Below are 11,607 nucleotides of genomic sequence, written 5' to 3'. Positions count from 1 at the left end.
GAACCGGGTTGCAGGCTTCAAATTTTATTAAATTTAGTGATAGCAGGTTCGGCTTGTCCCTCGTTTGTATCTTGAAAGTCGTCTATTTCCTCTCTCTTTCCAAAGAAAAAGCTGCTGTTCATTTACCCGACGTCATCGCAAGCACCAAAATGAACGGGTTCGCAGGAGCAAAAAACGCAGGAACAGCGCAAGATATCACGATCTGCACGAGTATCTGGCCATCTACGTCGTACGAGCTTTTTGGCTCTGAACAATATGCCACATTAGCAGCACATGCAAGGAAAGAGATAGCGGCATCCTCACGCTCACATTGCCAGGTGTTACCTGAGACAGAGTACATAGAGGAGCTGGGAAGGATAATGAGATTTGTTCAAGAATCAACACACAAGCCTCTCGAAACGGTTCTTGACGGGCTCCTCACACACGGCCCTTCGTCATCCAGAAATCAACATGAGCGGTATTCTGCGATTGTATGCGTTGCAGCTTCACTCTGCACAATGACAAGAATCCGACCACATGTGATTACAGACATGGAACCGGAGACGACAAAAGTCTGGAGGACAGAAGAGTCTCTGAATAATATTATTACGCAACTTTTCGAAACGACATCACCCACTGAGTCAAACAGCCGATCCATTGACCAGAAGTTGACAATAGGGCATCTGGCTCAATATCACAACTGCAGAGTTGTCTGGACAGATCGGTTGGACAAGCACCTCAGTATTCAAAGACACCACAGCGACAGGATCGTTCTCATCTTTCAGCACAAAATCTGGCTCTCTGCCCATCTCGGTCAAAACGAACGATGTCTCGTACCCCCGGAGCTCATTTGTGAGACCCTTGACACTCTCAATCTCTTATTCCCACACAACGACCAGCAGACCAAATCATTTCTTCACAAACAAGGTCAGAAGTTCTATAGCCTAGGCTACTGTGGAAGAGATAGAAAGCTGAACTTAAGTGACTATCCTCATTGGGGCAACAAGATTGAGGAACTCTTGGACATGCTCGAGGGGCCGAGGAGCGGAATATGGCATTTCCTTCCAAGACCAGACAAGCGAAACCTGCTCGAGTCAGCCAACTTCTGGATTGCAACAGCGGCTGCCCTTCTCGCCTTTGTGGGGTTCATACTTGGTCTTATGTCCATCGTCTACGCAAAGTGGTCATACGACATCAGCAGAGAGTCCTTGGTTGTTTCCCGGGACTCGCTAGAGCTCACAAGGATACAATACCTACTTTCGCTGGCTCAGGCATGCTCGGATGCCAATGAAGCCCGACTGCTGCCAGATTTTTGCTCAGCCGAGGAGTAAAAGACGACGCCCCAGGTTGTTGAGGCGTCAAGACGGCACGATACAGGAAAATTACGCATGAGCGGCAGTAGTGTTATGGGCTGTTCTCTGTCATCAACAAGCTTGGTTATGTATATATGAGATGATAGGCACCTCTGTTGTACTAGATATGGTTGTGCAAAAGGTTGAAAGCAATCAGTTGTTTCCTTACGCAACTCCGAACTTGTTTTCAATAATTAAAAAATACAGATACATTACTTGATTTTGTCAACCCCAGTGGCTATTTGCTTTTCATTATTTCGTTAGAATTAGCAATTTTACCTGTCAATGAAAGCCGTTGATCCAACCCACCGATGTGGAGACATGCCGGCGGCCGATCGACGCCCGGATCCGCATCCCCGGCACTCCTATCTTTGCATCGTCAGGGTTTGACTCCGAATGACCGCGGCTATTCCAGCTTCTGCTATTCATTAGCAGCTGTAGAGTTTTGTTCTCATAAACCTGCCATCGTGAGTAGTGAGCAGCCTGAGCTGACAATCCTCCATTTCAGAGTCTCCTTGCTGCTGCTTCTGCATCAAGCTAGATAGAGATGGAGTCAGCATCATCTTTCGATACCAGCCCACCGGCCCAAGCCATGACGCCTGACATAGTTTTGATAACGATTTAGTTAGGTGGTACCGGAAATCCTGGATTCCGGATTCTTGGGTTCATCTCGTATTCATCAGGACCCATACAAATAGATTAAACAGCACTATATTCGTATCCATAGTTAGAACCGCACTAGTATCCTCCCCCGTCCTCGCTTGAGACCTCCCAGGACACGATCTCTCATCATAAGAACGGCTCCAAGCCACTGGCCGACAAACCAGTTTGGAGACCTTACCTTAACCCGTCCCACCTCCACAACCAAACCTTAACCACCCAATTCAGAGGGGCCTTTTGCGAGATGAAGGCCGCAAAGAACGTCTTGCTGGCAGGAGCAACGTTACTAGCTACCACAGTAACTGGTTCGAGTGCGTTGATCAATAGCAGAGCCGATAGCTCGGCCTGCAAACTCCCAGCAAACCAAAGCACCTACTTCAGTTCTGGGTTCGGATATGAGTTCGACTGTGTGCCCAGCACCGGCACGCTGAACGCCTTGATTCTCTTCGTCGACTTCCCCGACCAGACAGCGACCGAAGTGTCTCCCCAGGAGCTCTACGACCGCCTGATACCCCAAGCCGAGGCATGGTTCAACACGTCCTCGTATGGCCAGCTTTCGCTGAATATCACGACGGACACCACCCGTTTCTACCGTATGCCGAAGAACGTCGCCGAGTACAGGATGGTGAGGCCGCTGCAGTATCAAGATCACTATCGGTACGTCCAAGACGCGTTGGCCGAGTGGCTCGCTGCCACCAACACGCCGGTCCCGGAGGTCAACAGCACCGACGGCCCATTGACGGACGTTCTATACGTCATCCCGACCGCGAACGCTACGGGCATCGAGCTTTCCGCGGCGCTCACCTCGGGAGCGTACACGTATGATGTCAACCACATTGCCAGGAAGGCCGTCACGATGGGCTTCGACACGTACGACTATTGGGGTTACAAGGCGCTCAACCACGAGACCGGTCACACTTTCTGCTTGCCGGATCTGTATCCCATCCCGGAAGGCTACTCGACCCAATACACCGGCAACTTTGACATGATGGCCAATGTTGCTGCGTCCAGCCCGGATTATTTCGCCTGGAACAAGTGGAGGCTGGGTTGGCTCTCGGATGACCAAATCGAGTGCGTCGTTCCGCAGGCTGTCGACAGCGCTTCCAGCAACGGCTCTACATCGACGACGCACAAGCTCTCGCCGCTCGAGACCGTCGGCGGCGTCAAGGCAGTGGTCGTGAAGAAGAACGAAAGGGCGGCACTGGTGGCCGAGGTGCGCTCGAAGAACGGCAACAACGCCAGCGGCTGCGTGACGGGCGTTCTGCTCTACACCGTGGCGACGGACCTGGCCACGGGCGAGGGCCCGATACGGGTGCTGGATACCAACCCCAGCTGGGGCGCATCGACTTGCACATTTGACGACCTTGACAACGCGCCTCTGAACTTTGATGCCGAGGGCGTCACGTCGTACACGGCGGCAGACTGGGGCGTAACAGTGACGCTGGTCGGGCGAGACGGCGAAGACTACACGATCCGTATAGACACAGTATAATCCAGCAGCATTGAATGCAGTCTATGCGAAGGGCATGATAGAGTCGAGACTACGCCTGCCGGAGAATGATTTTACAATGTAAACTCATATTGTCAAGTGCTGTCAAACGGCAGGGATGCAACTGAAAGCAGAGAAAACATGCTGAGCGCCAGAAGTTACTGCGTACAGCGTGGTTCATCTCGGCGACTCGCGCACGCCACAAAGCATGAACGGAGGTTCATCACACGATTTCGGCGGACAAGCGTTTCGTATACTCGGACACAAAACTCTAGATGTGTGGCATGAGACGAGCATCGTGGCCTGAGCAAAGAAACAAGACTGAGTTTTTTTCTCGGTTATGGCCCGGCTTTTTAACAGTCACTGAATTTTGACCAACATGATGCGGCGAAAACAGGGGAGAATCGGGAACATCTCGACGTACAACGACACATACGTTGAAACATCACACCGACTGAACGTTGTGAGTGCTGCCAGTTGGACCTCGGCTCCCCATGTAATAGTCATGCTTGGAACTGACAGGCTATCCAAGCTCGACCTGTATTGCCTCATCACCCCCAATGTCCTAGCATATCAAGTTACTATCGCGTTTGTCTCCTGCGAGGCTGGACCTGAAGCTGCAAGAAGATCTCGACTGAAAACCTCTACATCACGGTAATGCCGCAACAAATTCGATTGCAACTGATGATATATCGGTAATTGCGATACTTGCACACGCATGATCTTTGGCGTGAGATATGGTGTATGCCAACGCCCACCAGGAGAGGGTAGGCTTCATAATACCTAGAGTTCCGTCCATCACTGGTATATGGTCATTCCCCATAACGAATTTGACGTGGGACGCTCAATCGTCCAGTCATCCGATCCGGTGGTCCCGCCGTCTGAACTCTGCTTGACGTGTTTGTACTCGTCCGTACAAGACGGTCATTAGGCCACAGCGTAAGAACCCCTCGCCGAAGAAGACGCTGTGTGCCGAACTCCGAGAGTCGAAGTAGATCAAACCACAGAACACTCGAGGAGGTGATCTGGCTGCCTGCTAATGCGCGTATACCCCTCGCGCGCTCCGTCTGACGTACCCAGCGGCGATTGCTTGTCAATGCAACCTAGAGGTGACGTACGAGGGTGGCTAGGACCGCATGGTGATGGCGTCTGTATTCCCCCCCCCCTTAAGCACTGGTGCGTCTGAAGTCTCTGATCTTCTGAAACAGCAGATCCCAAAAAGTTGGAGATCCACCACCGGTGTCGCATGAGTCTGGACAGAGTCATTGTCTCTTGGAATCGCACGGATCCCGCGCGTGACAGTGGGATGCCGCCCTCCCATCACCTCGAGGAGGAAAAACACATTGGGGACCATGTTGTTTTGGCTGAGTCGACGGAATGGGGTTTGAGGTCTATTGATACTTGAAAGTGACTGATAACCCCCTCTTAGATGCTGCATCTCGTCCGTCCAATTCCACCCTGCAACCAGCTGAATGCTGCTGCTTATTGACATCGTCCTGCAATTGTGAAGACACACACTGATGAATGTAACATCCTCTGGACTCACTGCCTGAACCAGACTTGTGTTCATCCATGGAATGCCGCCACAGCCTCCGTAACCCGAGATCAGTCATTCCACAGGCATCGTTCGGTACGAACTGCCGAACAGGACACCCCTGTGCCGGACAACTCTCCTCGGGGTAGTGGAACCCATGGGAAAAGGTGTTCGCAGAGGCCACCATGCAGGCAACTAATCGGTCCCTTGAGACATCTGAAGCGCCTGTCAGACCCCTACGCTAAGCCTTAAATGAAGATAAGCATGCTCTCAAACCCACCATCACCAGACAGCCTCCTTGAAGACGGAGACTCTCGAGATATTTCATTGGCCTCTAGAGGAGTCAAGCATTCTGTCGTGGAGCTTAGGTCGGCCTCGATAGGCAATAAGTTGTCAGCGAACAGGGGAGGACCCCTCCCCCACACCTTCGTCTACCCCGACCCCAGACACAACCGCCATCATCCTGGGCGAAACTCGCTCCATGACAACCTGCGGCTGAGTTTGTCTGATCTTCCGCTTCATCTTTCCTTCCACGTCGTCGAAGTGAGTCTAGCCTCTCTGATCTGCTTGCCGGATTCGGCCATGACCGGTTATGACGCTGGTAATTTTCCACACATGCCGCGATCTACACGCGCATGTCGGCACACGCGATTGATACGCTACGGTGTAGTTGGCTGGAAGCCTTCCAGCGGCGTAGATGGTCCGCTGATGAACGTGTCTCCATGGATAAGCCCCTGCTTGACGTGCCTCGAGAGAAGCTTGATTGCCAACGGCGCGGTGAGTTGCGCCAGACACTTGACCCAGGCCGGCGATTTCGGGTCGAGCAACATCCTGTCCCTGGCAATGTCTTCTTGCCGACCTAACCGATTCAGCTCGTCTCATGTCGTCTCGTGCGCTTCGGTTCCCTGAGAGGACGACCCCCACCTGCGGAGGCGACTGAATTCAACTCCTCAGGTCTCAAGGACGTCGGAGCGCCACGCCAGCCAATGCCAGCCAAGGATGAGGCTCTCTGCTCTGCACCGTCTGATGTCTTCTGATGTGCCAGGGATTGCTCTGATCATGTTTTCCGTCCAAAGTCTTCTTTATAAACCAAGACTGGTCTCCCGTCGGCACCAGACATCTCTCCTCTTGGCAGCATCTTCTCATTTCCACGACACTCTCTACGTCCGTTTCGTTTCGCTCTTTATCCTGAGTTCTGTGAGCTCTTCCATTCTTTGCACCGCCTTGAAAGTGCCCTATTTCCAACTTACAACTTTGTAACCGCTATTTCCGTACACCACTTCAGCAGACAGAAGGCCGGTCTTTTCTGTTCGAATTACTCTATCTAGACTTCAACAATCGCTCTCAGCCAAGATGAAGTACCAATCAGTCGCTTTCGCCACTTCGACCCTCCTCGGCTTGGCGGTCGCTGGGCCTCACCAACGTCACCCCCATGCCCGACGTGTCGTCAAGCGTGAGGTTCCCCAGGAACACTCGCATGAAATCTTCCTCAACATCACCCGCGAGTTTCTCAACAAAGAGAACCCCAAGGCCATAGCCGACCCGGTGTTCGGTCTCCTCGGCGACGGAGCGGCCAAGCAAGGTGCCGGCCAAGTCACCAACCTCGCTTGCCTGCAGCAGGAGACCGCAGACCAGGCCTTCACCAACGCCAAGGCGGCCAACGATATCCGCGGTATGTCGGCTGCTCTCGTCTACCAGACCCTCGAGCGGAACACAGGGGGTGTCGGCAAGGCCAGCGCAGCCTGTACCGACAAGGCTGTCAACCCTGAAATCGCGGCGTTGAGCAAGAAGCACCAGGATCCTGCCGCAGACGACGCGGCCGCGAACAACAAGGCCGTCACGCTCGAGTTGGCCAAGCAGTTGGCTTCAGTCGGGGGTGATCCGATGCTCGCCCTCGAGAGCGGTACTTTCGCCCCCGGCGACAAGGCCGATACTACCGCTAAGGGCAACAGCTGCGACGACCAGAATGACCCAACTGGCTGCATCTTCACCCAGAAGAAGCTTGTTCTTGACGCCACCCCTGAGGAGATCACTGCTGCCGTTCAGGGTGTCACCCCAACCATCACCGGAGGCACAGGCGAGCTCAAGGCCACTCACATTGATCTGACTGGCCTTCCGGTCGCCGGACAAGCTGGCGGCGCTGCTGGCTCTTCCAATGCTGCCGCTCCCAAGGTTGCTGCCGGTTCCAAAGCCGTTGCCTCTGCCGCCGACAACAGCGACGCCAAGAAGGACAACAGCAACGCCGGCAAGGAAGCTTCTTGCAAGGCTGGCAACAAAGACGCAGCAGGCCAAGCCGCGGCGAAGAACGGGACTGCCGACGGGAACACCGGAAACGGCGGCAACAAGAACGGCGGCAACAAGAACGGCGACAAGAACGGCGCGAACGGCAAGGGAGATGCCAACGCCAGCGCCGGCGGCGGCACAAACGTCCAGACCTTCACCGGTTCCCTCGGCGGCGCCCCTCCTCCGGTCATTCAGAGCTCCGGCGACCGTCCCTTCTCCGTCAACGGCGACACCTTCGTCGGTAAGGGCGCCGCCCTCGGCCGGTCCTGCGACGTGCAGCACAACGCCTGCTCCCGCGCCGTCAACAGCGGCCAGCTCGATGGCGAGGTCTCCCAGTGCGACGAGCAGAACAACAAGTGCCGCGCCCAGGCGAGCCTGCGCCGGCGCCGCTTCGCCAAGCGCCAGGCCGGTGGCGGTGGCGCTGCCACTGACTTCGGCTCGTGCAGCGACCCCTCCATCGCCTTCAAGGACGTCCCCGGCCGCCAGACGGCCGCCTTCGTCCCCAACAACCGGGGCGACTTCGACCACGGCTCCGCGCTCAAGATTGGCGTCATCTCCGGCTTCATCTGCCAGCGTCTGCAGGACAGCTGCAAGGCCCCGCAGGCCACTATCGATAGATGCAAGCAGGCCGACACGGCGGCTGTCGCTGCCACTCAGGACCAGAGTGCTGCGGATGTGTTCAACAGCATGCTCATCGGCGGCGGTGCGTCTGGCGTCAACGTCACTGCTAGGTCGATGTAAGTTGAGACACTTGTCTTTCAGAACGGATAGGAAGTCGTTTGCTTTGGACATGAGTTAGGTGTTCTGGGTTCGGGTTTGGGTGGCAATGTGCTCTTAGAGATATCCTAGATATGATCAATGTCAAGGAGCTTCGAGGAGTTCTCATCTCGAGGTCTCTAGTCTTCAAAATACATGCATGTCTATCTACCTTGAAGGTTTGAGAACTGTTCGCGGAAAATGGCCCGGCGATTTGGAACTCTTGTAGATTCATCAAAGTCTTTAACTGCTATGATTTTTGGAAAAGCTCTTGATTCGCACCAAGCTAAGTTACCGGACATAACATTCGAGACAAGAATGGAAGTAAATTGCAAATCATTACTGGTTTTACATTTCTACCAGGACATTTCTACTAGGTGATGATAAGTCATGGGGATTGTGACAATATTAATGGGCTGGTTCTTGTCTTAAAACTCTCATGGCGCGTTGTACTTGAGGTACTCCCCCGTAGTCGTATCATGCGTCAAGTTCGTCTGGGCAACCCTCCCGTTCTTCAAGCTTCCGCTCTCAGCAACGCCCCCGACGGCCGTAGAGCCGTTCCACCGATGCAACTTGTTCTCGCCGGCCAGGACGGTAAAGTTGGCCAGAGAGATCTCGTGCCCCTGCTTGATGCGCGTGGTGGGGATGCCAAAGAAGGACGCGTTGACGGCGTCGTAGTCGATGCTGAGCTCGTAGTAGCCCCTGTAGTACAGGTCCTGCCACTGCAGCTCGCGGTTCGCGCCCGTGAGCCAGGCCGAGCCCGCGTTGGCTTTGTCCAGGGTGATGTTCTGGCCGGCCGGGCACGGCGAGCTGACGGCGGAGCCGGCGAACTCGACGCCGACGGAGCCGGAGCCCGTGTTCTGGTCGTACTCGTGCTCGCCGAGCCAGACGAGGTCCGAGACCCACGAGGCGTGCGAGTCGCCGGCGAGGAAGATGTTGTTGTCGACCTCGTCCTCGTACAGGACCTGGAAGGTGCGGTTGCGGTTGGCCTGGTACCCGTCCCACTGGTCGTAGTTGAGCGGGTTCTCGGCCCCAAGCGACAGGCTCTCGTTCATGCGGCTGAAGATGATCTGGTTGCCGATGACTCTCCAGGTGGCGCCCCGGGATGAGCTCTCGCGGAGCGTCTTGTAGAACCAGGCTTCTTGGCGGGGGCCCATCAAAGAGCGGCTAGCGTCGTTGGAGATGGCGTGGATGTAGTCGGTGTTGGTGTAGACATCCGTGATCTGGAAGCAGGACAGGTTAGATTGGATGTCTAAAAAAGAGCCGGTGTGTGAAATGTTCAGCTTACAGCGCGGTCGTACTGCCGAGTGTCGAGCATGACGAGGTCAAAAAGGTTGCCAAAGTTGAACTCTCTCCAGATCCGGAGGTTGTCGTCCATGTCGACTTGGCGGATAGGCACTGGATCTCGTCAACATCTGAGGACACAGAATCCAAGAGTCAGAACTCACTCCACTCAAAGTAGGCGCGTACAGCGTTCATCTTTCGCTGGTCCACCGAAACTCCACCGTCGGCGATGAAGGATGCCTCGGTGTTGTTCAGCTCGGAAGCGCCATCTCTCCATGTGTTGTCAGACACCTCTGTTGCCAGTCAGTATAAAATATGAGGTTTGATCAGAGGGAGAAAACCCACCGTGGTCGTCCCACACAGGAATCCACGGGAAGTTTTGATGGCTTGCAACCAGGTCCAAGTCGGTCCTGTAAGTTGCGAGACGCTTTCGGTAGTCGTACAAGCTGGCAAATGTCTTAGTACCATGTGGACGCGGATTGAAAGAAGGAATCGCTTACGTATAGATCTGACGGTCTGGAAGGGGGATGCGACCAAGAGAGTTGCCCCAGCCATACTCGCCGTTGCCGTACTCGTAAATGTAGTCACCAAGGTGAATCACGTAATCCACCGAGTCTTTCCTGACGGTATTTCCGTAGGCATTGAAAAAGCCGAAAGCTTATTTGAGTGTTAGTTCGACTCTGGAGCACGCCGTAGACGGGAAGAAAACCATACGGTAGTTGCTGCAAGAGTACACGGCGAGCTTGATGGGCGTGTCAACCTTGGCGTTCTTTGCGGGAATCGTCTTGGTGCGGCCGACGGGGGACGTGTTGTTGGAGTTGCAGACGCCGAATTGATAGTCTATTTTCACGCGTAAACATTCAAGACGCTTTTTTTACCCGGGAGGGGGGGGGGGGGGGGGGGGACGAAGGCAGAATGACTTACAGTACACGGTAAATGGTGCCAGCTTTCTGGCCTCGACCTTGACGGTGTAATCGACATCGGAGCTGGTGTAAACCGTGCCAGAATCCACAACAGGGTCGAGGGTCTTGCTCGTGCTGATTTTCCAGTCCACACAGACCGGAGAGTCGCTCTTCTTGACGTAGTCCTCGGTGCTGTGGTCATACAAGGGCACGTAACCGGTGACAGTCACGTTGCTCTTGTCGTTGTCGGCACTCGGCGCCGCCCGCGTCCAGAGGATGACGCTGTCCTCGAAGGGATCGCCGGAAGCCACGCCGTGGGTGAAGTTGAGCTTGGCCGGGTCCCAGTGCGAGCTGGCGTACGTGCGCTTGGCCACCTTGTTGATGGAGACGCCGAGCGAGGCATGGTGCTTGGACGGCGAGAAGTAGTTGAGGTTGCCGGTAAAAGCAGCCGATGCCGAGGCAGCAAGAGCCAGAACGGCCAAAACGGGCTGAACCATGATGATTGACAGTCAATTGCTCGAGGGGGACAGGCGCAAATGAGCTGAAACTGGCGTGTTGTCAGTTTGTCGAGAAGGCGAGCTGCGCTGCACTGCACTGCACGCTCTTGGAGAACAATGGGCAGAAGGTCCCCCCTCTTTATGGATGCATTTTCGCATGGCATAGCGATGCGCCAAAGCTTGTAAGGGTTCCCGAGACGCGAGCATCCCAGGTCGTTTCTCTACAAACAGATAGCCAGCACGTGCGTCCTTTCAGATGGCCGAGCTCGTGGGTAATCATCAGGGTCATGATTGGCCGCGGGGGCGCCGGCAAGGGAACAAGAATACGAATTCCGTTTTTTCGATGACGAAACGGTCAAGGATTATGGCAGAGGGATGTGCGTGAGCCCCTCGTCTTATCGTTTGTTAACTTCCAGATAGGCGTTAGCCTTGGAAAAACACGTTGTGAAGTTCAAATTTCCCATCGGCATCTTTCGCGTCGGCCTTCACACGTGTGCGGGATGCCCATGGTAATTGGCGGCCTTGGCGAGGTGGCGACCGCCGGGTCCGGTTCCTCGGCACCGCTCTTCGGCGGGGGTTCATGTTATTTTCCACCCGGGAATTAGGAACAATAGATCGGGATACCTGCTTGGCCGGGCTGAACTCTTGGCGGGTTTGTTTGCACCTCATTTCTCTCGTAAGCTTATAACTGGATTGTTTCAATAATATCAGTGGTTTACCGAGAAGTTACGCAGACGGGGTTGTTTACATCCACAATCGTCGGGCCCAGTTCTTAGGTAACATCCTGGTAAAGCTTATCAGAAATCTTTTCAAGGTCGGGAAATCTCGAAAGTAGAGTGTAAATCTATACTGTGGATCATTTACCAAAATT

General features: G+C 54.5%; 4 protein-coding genes across 4 annotated transcripts; 3 read left to right on the top strand and 1 right to left on the bottom strand.

Annotated features, from left to right (window-relative positions):
- Positions 1-149: 149 nt before the first annotated feature.
- On the top strand, positions 150-1,310 carry CDEST_02461 (uncharacterized protein; the record flags this gene model as incomplete). The annotated part of the gene is made up of 1 exon (XM_062918620.1): positions 150-1,310. One exon carries the CDS (start codon positions 150-152, stop codon positions 1,308-1,310), a length of 1,161 nt encoding a protein of 386 aa, XP_062774671.1.
- An 869-nt stretch (positions 1,311-2,179) lies between these two features.
- CDEST_02460 (Putative peptidase M6-like, domain-containing protein) lies at positions 2,180-3,875 on the top strand. The gene has a single exon (XM_062918619.1). The coding sequence runs from the start codon at positions 2,236-2,238 to the stop codon at positions 3,481-3,483; it is 1,248 nt and encodes a 415-aa protein (XP_062774670.1). The 5' UTR covers positions 2,180-2,235; the 3' UTR covers positions 3,484-3,875.
- A 2,277-nt stretch (positions 3,876-6,152) lies between these two features.
- Positions 6,153-8,056, top strand: CDEST_02459 (uncharacterized protein). Its single transcript, XM_062918618.1, has one exon. It carries the CDS (start codon positions 6,368-6,370, stop codon positions 8,036-8,038), a length of 1,671 nt encoding a protein of 556 aa, XP_062774669.1. The 5' UTR covers positions 6,153-6,367; the 3' UTR covers positions 8,039-8,056.
- Position 8,057: 1 nt separating this feature from the next.
- On the bottom strand, positions 8,058-10,905 carry CDEST_02458 (Putative phoD-like phosphatase, metallophosphatase domain, metallo-dependent phosphatase). Its single transcript, XM_062918617.1, has 7 exons — positions 10,262-10,905; positions 10,052-10,177; positions 9,838-9,994; positions 9,683-9,783; positions 9,502-9,630; positions 9,342-9,451; positions 8,058-9,276 (listed from the first exon to the last, which is right to left on the bottom strand). The coding sequence occupies exons 1-7, from the start codon at positions 10,734-10,736 to the stop codon at positions 8,491-8,493; spliced, it is 1,884 nt and encodes a 627-aa protein (XP_062774668.1). The 5' UTR covers positions 10,737-10,905; the 3' UTR covers positions 8,058-8,490.
- Between the last annotated feature and the right edge of the window lie 702 nt (positions 10,906-11,607).

This window comes from Colletotrichum destructivum, chromosome 2 (genome assembly GCF_034447905.1).
Source record: "Colletotrichum destructivum chromosome 2, complete sequence".
NCBI classification, from domain to species: Eukaryota; Fungi; Ascomycota; class Sordariomycetes; order Glomerellales; family Glomerellaceae; genus Colletotrichum; species Colletotrichum destructivum.
Note: the sequence above shows the minus strand (reverse complement) of the source record. Positions and strands in the feature narration are given on the sequence as shown.